This window comes from Corvus moneduloides, chromosome 18 (genome assembly GCF_009650955.1).
Source record: "Corvus moneduloides isolate bCorMon1 chromosome 18, bCorMon1.pri, whole genome shotgun sequence".
Lineage (NCBI taxonomy): Eukaryota > Metazoa > Chordata > Aves > Passeriformes > Corvidae > Corvus > Corvus moneduloides.
Window position 1 is genome coordinate 437236 of NC_045493.1, and position 19312 is coordinate 456547.

Sequence of the window (19312 nt, forward strand, 5' to 3'; positions counted from 1 at the left end):
ACACTGCCTCACCTTCACTATGCTGGTGCTTTGTGTGAGGATGTGAAAGTTTTTGGATGTTTTTTTTGGCTTCCATAAACTTAACTTCTCTTTCTCTTGGCCAGCAGGCAGCACATCATGACTGCTCCGTTTCTACCAGTGTAACCCAGGCAGAGCAGGGACTGGGCTGTAGCCAGGGAGATAAGCTCGTCCCTCAGAAGATGCTGCCAGCTGGCATAAGAGGCTGGAGAAGCTGAGGATGCTGTGGGGAAGAGGTGGAGGGAGGTTTCACAGTGCTCTGGGCTGGTTGGTGCTGCCAAGGCCTGGGGCATTGCACAGCCCATAGGTAGCACCCACCCCTCCCTCCTCTCCCACTGGCCCCAGCCAGGCTGTTGTCCATGCAGAGCTTGGCCCATGCTTTCCATCACACCACTATTTGCAGTTGCCATTTCAGACCCTGCCAGGTGCCTGTCTCCTGTCTTTTTGTGTTTTGGAAAATGCCACAGAAGACAGAAACCCTAGCACTACAGTATTTCTGAACACAAAACGAAGTAAAAAGATGCTGTTTTGTCAATGGTTCAAAAATCCCCATGGCTGCTTCAGTGGGCAGGACTGCACAGTGGGGCACGGGGAGCCCTACAATATGATGTACTTGTCACCATCCTGACTGTGCCCAGGCTGTCAGGATGGTTGCTGCAAGGATATGGCTCTTTCCCCTTCCAGCTCCCCCATGCTGCAGCAGCATCCTCCCAAGCAAGAAGGCTGCAGCACAGGGTCCTACAGACAGCGCCATTCTGTGCCTCCTCTTCCTTCAGGACAAGCAGAAAACAGCAGCAAAAGCTAAGACTGAGCAGGGTGGGTAAAGCCTGGGACGTGGGAGGGTTGGTTGGGACAGAAATAAAAGAGGCAGTTGCTGTTTTCTCGCTGAGCATGGATACAGCTGTGCCAGGGGAGGGTTAGGTTGGATATCAGGGAAAGGTCCTTCCCCCAGAGGGTGCTGGGCACTGCCCAGGCTCTCCAGGGAATGGGCACGGCCCCAAGGCTGCCAGAGCTGCAGGAGCGTTTGGACAGCGCTGCCAGGGATGCCCAGGCTGGGGTTGTTGGGGTGTCTGAGCAGGGCCAGGAGCTGAGCTGGATGGTACCTGTGGGTCCCTCCCAGCTGAGGACATTCTGCAAAAGGTTGTGGGGAACCAGGGATCTGGGGGTTTCAAGGGCATCCTGTGCCTTGGGTGTTCAGGAGGCAGCACCTGCAGCCCTACACAGCCCCTGCAAACAGCTGCACACAACACCACCGACCCTGCGAAGCTGTCCTTCTTTCCTAGAAAGAGGGCTGGGGAAAGGATTAACTGCAAACCAGAGGGTCAAGAGGGGCTTCTCCTGCCCTACTGCACAGATGTCTGGGGGTCTTTGCAGAAGCTCACAGTGGGTAACAGCTGCTCCTGCATCAGCCAGCCCTGGGTGCAGCTGCAGCAGCAGAGCTCAGGCCCTGGGGCACCAGGGTACTCTGTGCCACTGTCACAGCATCCTGCATGGGCTGGAGAGGCAGCCCAGGGCCTAGAGCACCTCCCATCTTCCCTTAAGTTCCAGGAGCCCAGCTGCTGCCTGTACCAGTGCTGTTCTGGTCCCATGCTCCAGCAAGGCTCCCTGCTCCCCTCCAGGTTTTTTTAAGGCAAAAGAGTCTCAGCTAGAGAAAAGGCAGGAGGTGAACAGCTCTGGAAAGCCAAAACATCAGCCCTTTGGTGTGGGTGGCTCACCAAGTAGAGGGACTGACCCAGGAAAAAAGGACACTGCAACAGCTCCAGGCAGGGAATCTCAGAGATGCCTGTGGTCCTGCAGAGCCCAGGAAAAAGTGCCCCTAATTTGAGGTGTGAAAGCCTGCAGGGTGCATGTCCCCCAAAAGCAGGTCTGAAGGTGGGGAGTGGCTCTCCCACGCTACCACTCTGCAGGTAGGGGGATGCCCCAGGGCTCCCAGCTCCCCCCAAGCCCATCACAGGCAGCTCCACAGCTTCTCCAGTCCCTGTCCCAAGAAGTTTGGCCTCACTCCTTTCCCCAAGCCCTGGCTCAGGCCAAAGCGTGCAGCATTAACCCCCCTTTGAGACCACGGCAGTGCCTGAGGACATGTGGCTGCCCAATAACAGAGAGACAGGAGCAGGAACAGTTGAGATTTAATAATTTCCATTCTCTGCAAATCCAGTGTACAGCAGAGACGAGCTGTGGTCCAGCTCCTGGCGCTCCTACTGCCCCTGGTCCATCATTAGAGCCAGGGACTGTGGGCAGGGCAGGAACGGTACAGGGATGGGCCCAGCCCGCTCCCCTCACCCCTCCTGTTCCATCGGATGTGTGCCTGAGGATGGACAATCCCAGGCAGCTTATCCAGAGGGATGGGGGAGAGCCTGGACCTGCCCAGCTCTGGGCAGTGCAAAGCCAGTCAGCAGGCTGGTAGTGGCTGCCTGGGACAGGAAACAGGGGCTGATCCTGCCCCTTCAAAGGTCTCGTTGAGGCAAAGCTCCAACCCTGGCAGAGGCTGGAGGAGCTTCTGGCTGAGGCCAGCTTGTCCCCAAGTCACCCAGCCCACCTGGACCTGATCCCATGGGCACAAGGCAAGTGGATAAATCATGCTGTGCAATCCTGCCAGGGAAAAAACCCCAGGACAGTGTTCATCAAGGCATGGGGTGGGCTGGCAGGAGAGCCCCAGCATGTCCCCCGGGACAGCTCGAGAGGCCGTGGGATGGTAGAGGGACATGCGTGGGGCAGTGCCAGCTGGGGTGAACCCAGAGGCCACTGGAAGGTGTGAGTGGTTCAACAGCAACAAGGACACTTGTCTCCCAGGGCAAAGGGGGCTGGGGGAGCTGCAGCAGAACTGGGATGGGGAATGGTGACAGTGGTTCAGGCTGAAGGCACAGGAGCCCCGGGGCTGGGGCTGGGGTCAGTGGCTGAAGAGGTTTCCTGTGAGGAGACGCCTCTTGACCTCTTTCCAGAGCAGGTCCCGCTCGCGGTTTGCCCGCTGCATGAAGCCCCTGTTCTCCTGGGCCCGGCGGGACAGGTAAGGCAGCACCTCGTTCACCGGCCCGTAGGGCACGTACTTGTACACAGGGAAGCCAGCCTGGCCTGCAGGGAGAGAGGCTGCGGGTCAGGGAAGTGCTGAGAGAGCAAAAAAATGTGGAAAGATGAAAAAAGAAGGTAAAAACGGAGGAAGAAAGTGAAAAAATGTGAAAAGGGAAAAGGGAAATAGGAGGAAGATACATGAAAAGGGGAAAAAAGGGGGGAAGGGGGAAGAAGGGACAGGAAGGGGAAGGAAGGGACAGGAAGGGGGGAGGAAGGGACAGGAAGGGGGGAGGAAGGGACAGGAAGGGGGAGGAAAAAGGAGGAGAAGAAGGGGATAAAAGAGGGAAGAAAAAGGGGTGAGGAAAAAAGGGGTGAAGAAAAAAAAGGGGGTGAAGAAAAAAAGGGGGGTGAAGAAAAAAAAGGGGGTGAAGAAAAAAGGGGGCGGAAGAAAAAAAAGGGGGTGAAGAAAAAAAAGGGGGAGTGGAAGAAAAAAAAAGGGGGGCAAATAAAAAAAAGAGGGGGGAAAGAAAAAAAAGCCACTCGCCCTTCCCTGCCTGCTCTGCCATGGCCCTGAGGCTGTGCCGATGGAGTGGGTATGGATGTGCAGGAGGCTGTGGCTGGGCACCGGGAGGGGGATCCAGCGGTGGAGACTGGTCGGGGGAGCAGCCGTGCATCTCTCCCGGCTCAGCACCGGGAGCTTGGGAAAGGGCCAGAGGGAGCGGGCCGAGGTCACCAGGAGCCCTGGGAATGTCAGCAGCCGGGGCTGGGCCAGCTCAAGGAGCGTTCAACCAGAAACATCAAGTTAACACATTTTTCCAGCATGACTGGAGGAGGCTGCAGATGGGCGGCCAAGCCCTGCTTCAGAGAGAAATCCAGGACAGAGCAGCATCTGCGCTGGACAACTGCCCAGTTTGCCTCCTGCTGCTCTGTTGGCCTTGGGACTCTGTTCTGGACACTGGTGCGGGCAGGGGGATCAGTCCCTGACTTGGGCTGTTGAAACAGGGATCAGTCCTGTCAACCTGGACCCTTGTGTGTCCCTCTGTTCAGGCCCCTGGCAGTGCTGTTTCGCTGCCTGGGCTGCTGGCTGAGGACAAGGTCACACAAGAGGCTGGTGCCATCCTGTTAGCAGAGAGCTCAGGACTTGGTGTGCACCTCCCATGGAGCCAAGGGACACCCCCAGGCCAAGGAGGTACAGGAGAGGGTTTCTGTCTGCCAGGACCAGTCTCTGCCCCACCCTGGGGCACCCTGATCTCTGCTCAGACTCCAAAGTGGGAATGTCTCTGCCCAGCCACTACAGGCTCATGGAACTCCAGGAGAGAGATGTGACTCTTCACTTATATCCTCATCTACATCTTCCCCAAACCCCACACAGGGGTCACAGCACTCCCCATAGCAAGGCACTGTGCTCAGCCAGTCCTGCTCTATGACAGGCCTTCCTCCCTTCTCCCCTGCCCTCCCTCCCCTAGACCCCACAGCAGCTGTTCAGGGGTCCCGGTGGGGCTGGAGCACCTCTGCCAAGCCCCCCCCCCCCCACTCCCATCACTCACCCAGGGGGAAGGTGATCTGGTCACACATGCCCAGCAGCTGCCCGAAGCACACCTTCTTGTCTGAGGGATGGATCCCCAGCTCCATCATCCTGCAAAACAAGCCTCAGCATAGGGAGAGAGCAGACACAGCAGAGCTCACCAGGGCAGTGTGCCCCACCAGAGGACTGGAGATCATCTCCAAATAGGGCAGCATGGCACTGACCATGTCCCAGATGGATGCTGGGATGTAGAGCTTGAATGATTTGTTTTTACAACAGCCTCTGGGTTGGGGATGGGACCAGTTCTGCAGCCACTGGGGCCACCATGCTGTACCCCAGCTCCAAGCCCCATCTAAAGCCCTGAGCACCAGGTGGGAGCCAGGATCCCCCCAGGTGAGCTCAGGGGGGACCTGACAAACCACAGCACATCTCCCTGCAGCTCTGCTGGGCCCCCACATTCCTCAAGCCCCTTGTCCCTGCCTCACCACGATGCCTGCCCAGCACTCACCTGCGCAGGGTGAACTTCACTGTGTCCTCATTGTGAGATGCCACCATCACACTGGCTTTCTGGCTATGCTTGATCTCCTCCAGGACATAGTCCAGGCACCTGTAAGGCAAGATGGGCCTCTGGTGAGGCCTCTTCCCACTGGGGCAGCAGGGAGCAGTGTGCCTGGGGTTGTCCCCTACCTGTGGTACATCTCGTTGGTCTTCTCATAGTTTGGGTTGATGGGATCCTCATAGCCCATCTGAGCTGCCCTCTCCCTCTCCTGCTCCATGTAGGCACCACGCACCAGCTTGGTGCCAAAGTGCCAGCCCTCCCGGCGCGACAGCTCCACGTCCCCTGTCACGTTGTTGTAAGCCTCCTGTGACCAGGTGGAAGAGATGGCACTAGGTCATTGCTCCAGTGCCACCCCTGACTGTGCCTCAGCAGCTGTGCCATTGCACTGCCATGGCTTCGGGAGCTGAGGTCTCCATCCATCTGTACCAGTAGGCACTGGGAGATGCCTGCCTCACCTTCAGGTAGCACTGGTAGGTGTTGTAGATGATGGGCTGGCTCCTGTTGAAGCGGCGCTGCGTCTCCACGGTGAGGCGGCTGATGGCTGGCTGGAAGTAGCTCTGCTCCGCGTCCACCATCAGCCTCACACCCTTCTCCATGGCTCTCTGGGGGGTGAATGACCCACAGGTTGGGTTCATAGGGCTTCCTGCTCCATGTGTCCCCCTCTGTGGCTCCCTCAGCCCCGGGCCCCCTCACCTTAGCGAGGACATCCATGCGTTGCAGCATCCGCTTCATCTGCAGCTCTTCCTCCTTGCTGAAGCGTGAGAGCAGAGGCTCCAGCTGCCCAGTCTGAAACAAGAACAGCTTTGTGGCACCCTGCCTGCACCCAGCTCTGCCCATGGGGGACACAAATGCCCCTGGAGGGAGCCCATCCCCAGGACTGCTGCCCCACCCCAGCCCCCCAACCCCCACCAGCCAGCACGGCGTGACAGGGTGCCCACCCATCCTGCCAGCCTGGTGGTTGTGCACTGTGGTCACAGCGTGGCTGAGCTCTGCCACCAGCACTGCAGCCACCAGCATTTACTAGGAAGAGCATGAGACCCTCACCCTGCTTCCACAAACACTCTGTGGCACCACTCTGGGGGTGGCAAAGGTGGGTACCCACCTTCCTATTGGGGATGAGCAGAGGCCTGGAGAGCTTGGTGCGGCTGTCGAACAGGCTGTTCCAGTCCAGCAGGTCCACAGTGCTGGGAGCAGAGAGCCAGGTCCTTGCTGGTGTCTTGCAAAGGCAGGGGGCTCTCTATCAGCTCCCAACCCCCACCAGCAAGAAGGATACATGACACGTGCCACCCTGACCTGTCTTGTCACCTCCACCCAAACTTCCCCTGTGCTCCATTGCTGTGCTGAGCCAGCGCTGGCTTTTGGAGACCTCCCACTGCTGCTGCCCCAGGGACAGGCACAAAGTCCCGCAGTGTCCCCACCCTGCAGCACCCCCAGCTCCCAGGCAGCTTACCCGCTCGTGCCCACGTTCTTGCCCGTGAACCACTGCTGGCTCTCTGCCTTGCTCACAATGCCGAGGTTGGCCAGTGCCTCCTGCCACCGAAAGGAGCGTCAAGGGCTACAGGGGTCTGTCTGCTTGAGGTGTCACAGCTCAGGGCTGCTCTGGCACCTCTGTGTCCATGGCCACCTCCAGCAGTGTGTCCCTGCAGCACAGCCTCCTCCCACAGGCATCACCTGCCTCACCTGCAGCTTCTCCACCTCCAGCTTTGTATCCAGGACTGCCCACCCGGCCTGGCCTTGCTCTGCGGCCATTTGGTGGAAGAACCTCCGCCACTTCACCAGCACCTCTGAGAACCGCACCTGTGGGGACAGAGCTCCAGGTGAGACACCCAGGTTGGAGCCTCCTGTCCTGCCAGGGCTTTGCAAGATCACTCACACCCAGCCCAAGGCAGATGCTGACCCCAGAGAAGGGCACCTTGGCCAAGCCAAGCAATACAGACCTCACACACCCCCCTTCATGTTGGGACCTTTAAACTTCTAAGCTCTTGATGTCTCCCCAAAAGTTGAGGCAGGGTCTCCAGGGGTCTTGGGCTCACAGAGGACAGGCTGTTGGTGCCCACTCCTCTCTGCCATTACTAGAGATGCCACCTGGCACCTGACCCAGCAGAAGCATCATCTGTGGCCCTGGCTCTGCCCTACCACACCCAGTCACAGCTCTGGCACTCACCAGGAACTGGGGTCTGGCCAGCGCTGTCAGCTTGATGGCAGAGAAGCCGTCCTCTGAGCTGCCACCTGGATGGAGCCACAAGGACAGAGTCAGCCTAACAGTCAGCCCTTGGGCAGGAGGGATACAGTGGTGGTGGGACTGAGGGATCCTGGCAGTCCCCAGCACAGTGGGGCTGTCCAGGACACATGGAGCACTCACTTGAAGCATCAATGCAGTGGAGAAAAGTCTCCATGTGCTGGTCACACTTGGCCTCATCAGCGTAGAAATAGGTGTGGGCACCGGTGACTCCACCACGGTGATCCCCAAATCCCTGATGGGCTCGGTATTGCTTCTCCCTTTGTTCTGCTCCTGGGGTGGAAGAGGATGGAGATGGGCCATGCCCCACCAAGCTCCTATGGCCTCCCCAGGAGCTTTCAGTGTGGGTGAAGGGGAGAGAGGCTCCAGCTTGGACCTCAGAAGAGCCCCCAGCGCTGACAAGGGCCCTGCTTGCTCTGTGCCTGAGCAGAGGCTGAGTCTTTGCTGAGGGGCAGGACTGGGCCAGGAACCACATTGTTCTTCATTCAGCTCATTTTTTGAGGCTGTGGTACCTGGGTCCTTCCCCCACAACACCAGGCCTGCAGTGCCTGGACCTCCAGGCTATCTCCTGTCACTCACCTCCCATCTCCTTCTCGGCTGCAGAGGTGCGGGAGCTAAGAAGAGAAACAGGGAAGATAAGGGCCAGGTCAGCAACCCCCTGCAACCCTACACTGATGGACAGGGAAGCTCTGAGGCTCCTGTGCTGCCATCCTGGTGCTGGACCCTGCTGTTCCCTTGCCATCCCATTGCTGATGGGATCCAACTGGCAGGTCAGATGGCTAAATCCACCTGTGGAAGGGTACAGGGCTTCACCATCCATCCAGAGAAGACTTGGGAGCCCTGAGGCAGCACAGTGAGGATGGCCTGTCCCAGGGTTCAGAGCTGCCGTCCAACAGACCACCCCATGGCAAGGACAAGGTCAGTCCTGTGGGGCTGGCATGCTCCATCTCCAACCTGCTCACGGTCCTTGCTGGGGTGACACCAAGCCTCAACCCACTGCCTCCTCATCTTCATAGCACCAGCAGCCAGACCATGAAGCACGGAGCTTCTCCAGACCCCGAGCACATCAAGCCGAGGGTGCCCTACTACTCCATGCTCCTCTGTGCCTTGGCTTCAGCAAACAACTCATAAACAACGTCTCATTTTCAACTCCAGCTGACCTCGGATGTCATTTTAAGCCCAAACTCTCTGCCATGGAGATAACAGGGCTCTGACAGCCTGGGGGATGCTGGCCAAGTCACGAGATCCTTTCTGAGCTTGAGTAGCTAAGCCTTCTTGCTGGCGCCCTAAACCCAGCCACAGACCCAGGGTCTCACCTGGAACAGGGCCAGCCCCTGGAGAGCAGCTCTGGGTGGCAGCAGAGCCATCTCCTCCAGGAGGTCTCTGCCTTGGCATCACTGTCCCCAAAGTGGCTGTGCCCAATGGGGAAGAAGCACAGTGCGAGGGAAGCAGCAAAGCCACCCATCTGGAGCCAGCAGGCCTGGACAAGAGAGCAGAGAGGCACATGGCATGGTCCCAGGACATGTTCTCCCACATGGAAACCCTGTGACAGGGATTAGGGGCTGCTGGAAGCATAAACAACCAGAAACAAGCCGTTCCCTCTGGCCCCCTGGAGCCAGGAACAGCCGCACATTGCTCAAAGTGCCACAGAGCCCGGGGTGAGCCAGGGCAGGAGCAGCTGGAGCTCATGGGAAGCAGCAGGCACCATGTCTAGCAGGCTCTGCTCCCTGATTTTACTCGCCTGAGGACAGGGAAAGCAGCTTTCTGTCCCTGAATACAGAGGGTGGAGGAAAGGAAGGAGATCATACACTCAGAAACGGTATTTGTCAGCAAAGCCCTTGCTAGGTGGAAGCTCCTTTTGAAGCAGGCGGTGTGGCATAGGCGACAGCTTCAGCTGAACACTGCTGTGATGTGAGGACACACAGAGACATGGGTCCTGCAGGCAGGGGACAGCTCTGAGCCCAAGGCACACCTTGGGCACAAGATCTGAGGCGCTGGGGACAAGTGGCTGGAGTGAAGGCACACAGTTCAATTAGCAAAAGGCACCCTTGGAGTTAGAGTGTTTTATACTCCTGAAGACAAACACACCCTTCCCAGCAGCATTCCTGCTGCATGACTGCACCAGGCGTTCCTTCACCCTCTAGGGGGGGTATTCAAAGCAGTGCCACGGTGCTCACTTTGTTCTTCTGCATCAAGCAAAATAAAGGAAGCTCCTTCCAGCTGAAGAAATAACTTAGTCCTGGATATCAGCTGCTCACTTTGCAATATTATTCTTGGCCAGCAAAGCCATTCCCTCACCCACCAAGTGCCACTGAACCAGGCTTATACCTGACCATCCCTTCTGCAAACCCACAGCAAGTCACTTAGAGCAGGTCCCATCTCCAGGCGCTGTCCAGATGCTCCTGGCAGGCTGTATCCAGAAAGGAACAACCTCGAGGTTGAGCTCAGGGCCTGGGAGCTCACACTCGCCTAAAGCAGGTTGCGATGATTTGCTGGATGGCTGGGAAGGGTAATCTGGCTGACATAGCAGATGGGGCTTTCAGGAAGTTTTGGATCGGGCTATGCAAACCAGCTCAGGAGGAGCACAAAGGTGCCACTACCACAAATAATCCCTTTGGCCCTGGAGGTTACCTGGAGGATGCCAGCAGCACAGCATGTTTGCTTTGCTGAGCAGCAAATGGGTCTGGCAAAGGGGATGAGGGACCAGGGACAAGCTGTCCTTGAATTACCACATCCACGGAAAAGACTCATGGTTACATGAAGTTCATTTTGGAGCTATGGGTGCTTAAAATCCCAAAGGTAGGAATAAAGCAAAGCTCTTGGCAGAATAGACCTTCAACGTGCTCCATGCAGGAGTTGTCAGCACACACCAGCCCAGGACCACCACAGGACTGCCTTGGAGAGCTTCAAGCTAAATAGAAGCTGCCCCATGATCCTAGGGACATGCTGACAGAGCACTGGGCAGGGGGGACAGCAGCACTGGGAGCAGGAGGAGAAGGGGAGGTGGCAGCTCTGAGAGCAGGATTGGCCAGGCTGGACAGTGATCCCACACTGGGGCAGGTGTCAGATATCCACACAAGGAATTTCTAGAGGAAGCCAAGTCCACACTCTGCATGGCAGAGCCTGAAAAGCATCTGACAATGCTTATGGCAGGATTGTCCCTCCCCTGTGTCAGCACAACCCCAACCCACCTGCAGTCTTGGGATGCCTGTGGGCCAGCAATGGCCCCAAGGCTGCCAGGAGGCTACAACCACCTCCACTATGGGGGGGCTCTCTGTTTCACCCCACGGGTACAAGAAGCCCCTGCCCAGTGCTGCCTCTCCACCCTCCACCCAGGGCTGAACCCACCCCGAAGCCCCCAGCCCTCTGCTGCCTGCAGGACACTTATTTTCCAGCTGTGTCACCATGACCTGGCAGCAGCCTTCAGCACATGGCTGAGGCCTCCTGGGACAAGCTGGCAGAGTCCTGGATGCCAGCCTGAGCAGGGCAGGCAGGGGCCTGCGGCAGGCAGGATTAGCCAGTTCTTGCCCACATTGCATTGTTGTTCCCAGCCGGAAAGGCTGTGGAAAAGGTGCCACAGCCTGTTGCTGGGGTGGAAAGGGCATTTCCTTGCCATTATCTCTGGCTTGCTCCAGAACAACAGGAGATGGCACCAAGAGGCCACAACACCCACTGACTGCTGTGGTTTGTACCTCTGCTTCCTGGCAGCACAATCCCAAAGCATTCACCAAAGGGAAGGGGACAGCTCCAGAGTCCAGCAGCCATGAACCCAGGACTGCCCACCCCTCTCAACCACGTGCAGCCCAACTGAGCACCAGCCCTGGCAGAAGCACTGAGAATTTGGGATTTTGCCCCAAACAGAGCCAAGGAGGACACAGAGTGATGGCTGGCAAGGGACAGGTTTCAACATAACCCTTCCAGTGCCACCCTGGGCTTTGTCCCTGTTCATAGAATTATAGGACAGCCTGAGGTGGAAGGGACCCATGAGGACATCAAGTCCCACTCCTAGCCCTGCAAAGGACAACAATCCACCCTGTGCTCGATGGTCCAAACACTCCTTGAGCTCTGGCAGCCTTGGGACCGTGATCTTTCCCTGGAGATCCTGTTCAGTGCCCAACCATCCTCTGGGTGAAGACCCTTTTCCTGATATCCAGGCAAATCCCACTGGGGCTTGGACAGGGATGCATTGGGAACTCTCTTGGAAGTGAATGGCCCACACAGCACAGGCAGAACTCACCTAGCAACTCACAATCGCAAATCTGCAGCAGGGGGGGAGCAGCACAGCCCAGCCAGCTCACAAACCACTGCAGGCACCCATCAGCAGGAGGGATACAGGTGCAGGCAGAACCTGTCTGAAAGTCTTCTACGGTCACCCACAGGAAAGCCCTTGGCCCAGCAGAGCCAGGCATGGAGGGCAGCAGTGCCAGCCTGGCAGCACCGGTGCTGCCGGCTCAGCCCCACGGGAATGCCGAATACTGTGCCCGGACCAGGGCTGTGTGTCCAGGGGAGAAACACCTGCCTACACACCTTCAAAACAGCCACACCCCTGCCAGGCATCAGCAGGGTGTTTTGAAGCTTTTCTAGAAAAAACCGAAAGTTTGCAGCCCACTCTGGGACGGCGCAGGCCTGCGTCCCCCCGCACAGCTCCCGTGCCCGCGCTGCCCCCACCAGTGCCTGCTCCCATCACGGCCGCACAGACCCTTCACTCCCGCGGATGTCTCGCAGCAGCAGCAGCAGCAGCGAGGGGCAGTGGCACCCGCCATGGCACATGGGGGTGCCCGATAAGCAGTGCCCGGGTGTGGACCAGAGATAAGGCTCCTAGCGGCAGCACCTGCATCACCACCCTGGCTCACACGCCGCTCGCAAACCACCCTAGAAAAGCCATTTCCGCTGTGTTTTTAACAGCACGTGACAAGCATGTGACATCCTGACGGTGTCCCCAGCTGCCCACAGGGACTGCCGCTGTGCAGCCTGGTCTGGGGGACGCCGCATCCCCAGCCCGTGTCCTCCGGAAGGGCCACCCTTGTCGTGGGTGGGGGGATACCGCCCACCCCCGTGACCGTGGGGTGCCGGCCAGCGGCCCATCGATCCGGAGAGCGGAGCTGCCCGGAACTGGAGCCTGAATAATGGAAAGTTACCGGCAGCTTTGGGCTGGTGCCAGCTCTTGGCAGAGGGCGGGAGGCAGTGAAAGCTGCCCGGGACTGGGGGGCAGTGCGGGAACGGGGGGCACCACCCCAGCTTGAGACGGGTGGAAATGGTGGAGGGTGGAAGTCGTGGAATCATGGAATTGCTGAGATTGGAAAAGAGCTCCAAGATCACTGAGCCCACCAAAATGTGGGGGGCAGCATCCCAGTGTTTGTAAGGTGGGGGATGAAGGCGGCAGGAATGGGGGGCAGCATCCCAATGGGGGGAGGGGGGGGAAAGGGGGACTTCAGGTGCGACAGCAACGCACTGTGTGCAGAGGGGTGGGGTGGGGGGGGGGGGACACAGCGCCCCGGGAGGGTTAGGGAAAATGGGACGTGACTGGCAGCACCTCACAGGGAAGATGGAATGGGGGGGGTCAGCATCCCATAGGAGATGGAGGATAGAGGCGGGAACCCCCTCAGGGTGTGCAGGAGGGTTCCAGGTGTACAGCACTGCCGGGGAGGGGTTGCACTCCGGTGTGTGCAGGGGAATAAATGGGGACAGAGGCGGTGCAGCAGACAGGGGTGCAGCACCCGGTATGTGCAGAGGGGCGGGGGGGGGCGATACAGCCCAGTGGGGGCCCAGCACCCCCGTGTACAGGACACAGTCCCCGCCGTGTGCGGGGCACTGCCACTCCCGTGTTCTGGGCACTGCCATCCCCTGCCGTGTTCTGGGCACTGCCACCCCTGTGTGCGGGGCACTGCCATCTCCGTGTTCTGGGCTCTGCCACCCCCTGCCGTGTTCTGGGCACTGCCATCCCCTGCCGTGTTCTGGGCACTGCCACCCCCGTGTGCGGGGCACTGCCATCCCCTGCCGTGTTCTGGGCTCTGCCACCCCCGTGTTCTGGGCACTGCCATCCCCTGCCGTGTTCTGGGCTCTGCCACCCCCGTGTTCTGGGCACTGCCATCTCCGTGTTCTGGGCTCTGCCACCCCCGTGTTCTGGGCTCTGCCATCCCCTGCCGTGTTCTGGGCTCTGCCATCCCCTGCCGTGTGCGGGCCATGGGCGGCAGCATGGGGGGGGGGGGCGAGGCCGTGACGCAAGCGGTCCCGCAGCCAATGGGAGCGGGGGGCTGGGCGGGCGCAGCCAATGGCAGCGCGGCCAGGGGCCGCCCCCGGCCCGCCCGCAGCGCCGCGGTGCCGCACTCACCGCCCGTCGCCCAGGTCCTCCTCCACGCTGTAATCCAGCACGGCGCCCACGCCGAAGGCCTGGTTCCGCCGCAGCAGCGGCTTGATGGCCTCCTGGTCCTCCCCGGCCACGAACTGCCCGTAGAACGTCATCTTCATCAGCCGCTCGAACAGCGTCTGCCCCAGCACCCGCTGGCACAACTGCAGCAGCTGCGGGACAGCAGCGGCTCAGCACCCGTCCCGCACCGGCATCCCCGGAGGAAAAGTCCCCACGACCTAGGACTGGCATCCCCCAAAACGGGCAAACCCCGGCCCGGGACCGAGAGCTCCCCAACACGCTCACCCCCAGTCCGAGACTTCCCCCGGAAGGGGAATGACACGTCCCGAAATGGGCACCCCCAGGGTGAGAGCCCCCCGAGCCTAGGACCGGCACCCCCCGGAGTGACAGTATCCCTGGCACGCACCAACATCCTGCAAAACAGGCACTCCCCCGTGACGAAAGATCCCCCCATTTGGAGCAGTCACCCCTGTAGCGACAGAACCCCCATCCCGGGACTCGCAGTCCCAAAATGGGACTCCCCGGAGCAAGAAGCCTCTCCAGAAGGGGACTGACACCTGCCGGAGCGGGCCGCCCCTGAGCGAAAGCCCCGCCGGCCCAGAGCCGGTAACCCCCCAAGCGGGGACAAGCCCCGCCCCGGAGAACCCCCCCAAGTTGGACCCCTTCCTCCACCCACCTCCCGGTTGTGCTGCACCAGCGGCTCCACGGCGCACAGCCCCAGCACCACCAGCCCCCGCAGCAGCTCCACGCTGCTCTTGCTGCGGAACGCCTCGCGCGCGTCCCCGAAATCCACGGCGGGCGGCGGCGGGCTCCGCTCCGCGCCCCGCGGGGGAGGGGGCGGCCCCGGCCGGGGTCCCGTGCTCGCTGCCGCCGGGGAGGACCCGCGGGGGGCGCCGGCGGGCGCGGACCGCGGGCGGCTTGGGGGATCGCACCGGCGAACGGCGGCGCGGAGCACCCGGGCGGCGCTCGGGAGACCCATGGGCACGGCGGGGTCGCTGCCCGTCACCGCCTTAAGTACGGCCCGCGCGGGACCGCCCCCGGGCCTCCAGCTCCGCGGCCCCGCTCCGCCCCGCCTTTGGCTCCGCTCTGCTGCCACCGGAACCGGTACCGCGCCCCGGCACTGCCCCGGCACCGGGACGGGGACTGATTCTGGGACCGGCAGCGGGACTGGGAATGGGAGTGGCACTGGCACCGAGACAGGCATCAGCACGGCCACGGGGATGGGAACTGGGACTGATTCCGGGACAGGCACCGACACGAGGACAGGGACCGGCAGCGGGACTGGGAACGGGTCCGGCACCGAGACCGGCACTGGAACCGAAAACGGAAGCGGCACCAGGACTCGGACCTGGACAGGGACCGGGACCAGCACCGGCACCGAGACTGGCACTGGGACCGGAACTACGGTCGGGAGCAGGACTGCGACCAAGACCGACACTGGGATAGAGACCAAGACCGACACGGGGATACGAACCGGGACTGGCACCGTCACCGGGGCCAGCACCAGGACTGGAGCCACCCTGCCCAGTGCACCCCGCTCCCGCAGCCCCCTGGCCGGTGCCTTCCCCATTCCTATCCCCTTGACGCAGCCGGTCCCGGGGTCACCTCCCTCCCCGGAAGCCCCAGGAAGGGCCTGGAGGGGCAGGTGCGGCTCGAGGGGAGCCCTGGGTGGGGCTTGGAGTAGTGCTGGGAGCAGGGCAAAAAGAGCCTCATGCCTTTGGAGGAGCCCTTGGGAAAATTATGAAGGTCCCAAGGGAACTTTGAAGTGGTCCCTGAAGGGGACCTGTGGGAGCACCGGGGCCAACCCTGCAGAGCCAAGGAGCTACTGACTGCTCAGGGCAGCCCCAGAGAGGGCCCAAGGATGCCTCAAAGGGTCCTTGTTCCCTCGTATCCTTGGGGCAGGCTGTGGTATATCCAGCCTATGGAGCTGGAAAAACTTGGGGAGGGGATCCCAGACCTGCGGGACCTATCATGGGAGAGATGTTTCAAGCTCCCGCACTTGCTCCTCCTGATGTGTGCATCAACAGGTTGGGGATTTCAGCTGGATACTCGCTCATTTGGTCGGGGTCCATGGGTGCTTGGGGTGCTTGAGGCAGCAGACTTGGCTCCCTCGTCACGGGCTGGGGCTGTTTACCTTCGCCTGCTCCGTCTGGGGCTGGCAGGACCTCGGGATCTTCCCAGGCAGGACGAGTGCCTGTCCTGCTCCTAGCAGGGGTTTGCTTGAGCTGTTCCTCCCCGGCGCACTCAGTGCTGAGCTCCGGAGATCGCCGAGCACCTCCCTGACACCCCGCGGCCAGAAATGCTCCCGAGTCTTGGCCTGGGAGATCAGGTACCTCCCTTCCTTTTCGCAGGATTGTTTCACAGCAGCATCACAGCTGCGTCCTTTCTCTGTGCCCGTGCCCCTTCTCTGTGCCCTCATCCCTTCTCTGTGCCCACATCCTCTCTCTGTGACCATGTTCCTTCTCCATGCCCATCTCTCCAGTCCCGTTTCCATGATGACGCTGGGCTGATGCAGAGCTGTCCAAATTCAGTTCCTCAGTGACATCTTGTGCTGGGAATGCTCAGCGCAGGCAGGAGCTGGGAAAATTAGTTCCTGCAATTGTTTTTTCCTGCCCTCCCTAACACTGACATTGCTGTAACCAACAGTGAAACCACGGGGATTCCCTGAGCTCATTTGTAAGGTTTTCTTTGGGAGCATCTTGTCCTTCCACAGAGACAGCCGGAGACGGGGCATTGCCTCTGACAGAGCTGGGTACAAAGTTCTGGAAAAGCATCCACTTCCTTCAAAACATTCCCTGTGCTGTGCTAACTCTTTTGTGCCATTTAGAGATAATAATAATTTACCTGAAGCTCCTTGCCATGATGAGACTGCACATACGAATTCTTGGGCTGCAGTTCAAACCTTGTTTCTCATCTAGGTGTCACAGAAAATTCCCTTCAAAGGCTCTAATGGCACCAGTCACCCCTGGGAAACACTCGCCTGGTCCTAGCAGGGGAAGCTTCCAAGTGCTGCCTGCTGTGCCAGCAGAGCTGCAGCCCTGCAGCGTCCGGCTGGGACTGAGAGCTTGTGGTGCAAAACCAGGTCTGAGTTTCTGAAGAAACTTTATTCTCAGGCCCAAACTCAGAGATGAAATGTAAAAAAGCCACTTTTTGGTGGAAGTGAAATCTGATGGGGTTTCTCTCAGGATGGTTGTACCTGAAGCAGAGGAAATCCCTGAGCTGGCAACCCTGCCAGTGGTGGGGAGACTGACAAGGGATGCTCCAGGCTGCTGTGGGGACTGTGCCAAGCCCTCCTGGGTCACCGTGGCCTTGCAGAGCACTGATACCCCAGCTCCCAATCCCCTTTGGCTGTGACATAATGCCCTCAAGGCTGCTGTCCCTGTCCCCACCATGCCCAGGCAGGTGCTGCTGGCACAGAGGGGCCGGTCCCTGCTCACAGTGGCTCAGTCCAGCCCATGGCTAGAACACACACTACGGACACAACCATACTGCTGTATCCCACACAGGGAACATGGCCCAGGCCAGATAACACACATCCAAGTCCTTCCATGGGCACTTTTGGCCGCACCAGCGATGGGAATAAATCCAGGAGAAGCTGTTATGGATGGCTTGAGAAGCTGTAGAATGTGAAGAAACATTTGAATGTGAGACAAATAGGCGAGAAGGGAATTTGGCTCAGGAGGAGATGCAGTTTAGAAGGGGAGGACACGCCATGCATATTTCATGGGCCAGCCCTCAGCAGAGGCCTCATGGCAAGGAGTAACAGCAGCCGCTTCCAGCATCTGGGAAGGAGAGCTGTGGGATGATTGCTCCTCCTGCCTCATGGCAGAAGTGGGCAGGGGCACAGGACCTGGAAGCTGCTGGCTGTGCTCCCCCGGTGTGGGATCAGCCTTCCTCACCCTCCTCTTCCTCCAGCCCAGTGCCAGGCTAGGGGCAATTCTGCCCCATCCTCGGGGCTGGGGCTCTGTCCTCACTGTCCCACAGCTCTGTGAGCCCTCCAGGCCTGCTGCCCCAGCACTCCGTGCTTCCATCATTGCTCCTCTGAGGTTTCCTTGGAGAGTGCTGACTCAGGTCCTCCTCTGTCAGGTGTTTCTCACTGACCATATGCCTGACTCGTGCCCAGCACCTGCGCTACCTAATCACTGCCACCGCAGGCCAGCATGCAGGAGGGACACCTACACCCTGCGGGTGGGGGTGGATGCTCAGCTGCATCTGGCTCTGCCACAGGTGCCCCTTGGAGCAGCAGGTGCAGGGGTGGCAGGAGCTGGGTGGGTCAGAGTGTGATGTGGATCCACTGGCAAAACCCGAGAGAAGGTGGACAGCGCTTCCCAAATTGCAGCCATGTGTGGGTTCTCATCTTGTAGAGGGTTATTTTTCTTCACAAGAGGCTTCTTCTCCCTCTGTGCAACTCGTCAGGCAGAGCTCCAGATCCACTACTGCCCACTCTGAGGGGATAATCCCCTTTGGGGTGCACAGGAGCTCCCAGCCTTAGGATGGGGTGTGTTTGGATAATGAGTTGGTACTCTCTGACCCCCCCAAGCACCCTGTCAGCCTCAGTGTCACCCTCCTGGAGGTGACTCTAACTTGTGCCACAGTATGGACCACACTCTGGCAGCAGGATGGAGGAAGCCGGAGTGATGGAGGAAGCAGGATGGATGAAGTTCCCCAGCTTCCCCAGAGAGTTCCCTCTCACAGCTGGGCAACCAGGGAACTGCATCCTTTGCCTTGCACCTGGTGCTGCAGAGGACCCAGGAGGTTCAGCTGCTCCAGCAGGATTAGGGGTGATCCCCATCCAGGTGTGGCACAAGCAGGTGAGGCTGCAGAACTCCGTGTCTTGCCTCTGTGAGACCAGAGTAGGAGTTTTGGGAACTTGCTGGTTATCTGGGGAGTCGCAGGGTGGGAGCTCCAGCTCCTGGGGTGTTCCTTTGGGTTGGGGGCCCTGGGGAGAGCAGCTGAGAGCTGCCACAGACCCTGCAGTGGAAAGAGATGCTGGGTGGCTCCTCTTGCAGCTGATCTCCTGGCTAGCCCAGACCTTGCTCTCCCGGCATGGTTGGGATTTTGAAAGCTGGGCTGTGTTCTGATCCCTGGCATTTTCCACTTGCATCCCAGTGATTTTTGGTGAATCACTTTCAGCCTAAGAAATAAATGTCCTCTTTCCTCTGTCTTTTTATCCTTGGAGATATCTTGATTCTCCCTGCGAGTCCCTAGGTGCAGCTCAGAAGCCATGAGAAAATACCCAGGTGAATTCTTTTCTCCAAAAAGGTCAATGCTATTAAAAAAATAAGTTGCCTCTGTAAGGGAACCTAGGAAATATCCAAGGCAGGGACAGACACATCAGACTTACCACATCAGCTAATTATTTTTTTTGCAGAGAGTCCTTCTCTTTTTCCGTCCACTGGCAGAAGGGAGTTGTGTGGGATGTCCACAAGCATGCTTGGGGGAAAAGGAACGTCAGTGAAGACCTTAAACAATTTTGTTGCTCTTGCAGCTGAGAAAGGATCATGCTGGAAGGTTTCTGTGGAAGTGGGGCCTGGGGAATGGACATGAAAAGCCTTTTTTCCTGGCTGACACCCTCGGTGAGTGAGTTGTTTACAGAGC

At 59.3% G+C, this 19312-nt stretch overlaps 1 protein-coding gene across 3 annotated transcripts; it reads right to left on the bottom strand.

Annotated features, from left to right (window-relative positions):
* Positions 1-2127: 2127 nt before the first annotated feature.
* On the bottom strand, positions 2128-14573 carry LOC116453000 (proline dehydrogenase 1, mitochondrial-like). 3 transcript variants are annotated; one of them, XM_032127973.1, is made up of 14 exons: positions 14391-14573; positions 13679-13866; positions 7927-7961; positions 7471-7620; positions 7273-7337; positions 6789-6905; positions 6559-6638; positions 6211-6292; positions 5802-5894; positions 5564-5710; positions 5237-5412; positions 5058-5156; positions 4572-4660; positions 2128-3087 (listed from the first exon to the last, which is right to left on the bottom strand). In XM_032127973.1, exons 2-14 carry the CDS (start codon positions 13813-13815, stop codon positions 2906-2908), a joined length of 1452 nt encoding a protein of 483 aa, XP_031983864.1. In that variant the 5' UTR covers positions 13816-13866; positions 14391-14573; the 3' UTR covers positions 2128-2905. The 3 variants fall into 3 exon arrangements, with proteins under 3 accessions (XP_031983864.1, XP_031983866.1, XP_031983865.1); XM_032127975.1 differs by lacking the exons at positions 13679-13866; positions 14391-14573 and adding an exon at positions 8664-10658; XM_032127974.1 differs by lacking the exons at positions 13679-13866; positions 14391-14573 and having other exon boundaries at positions 7927-8653.
* Between the last annotated feature and the right edge of the window lie 4739 nt (positions 14574-19312).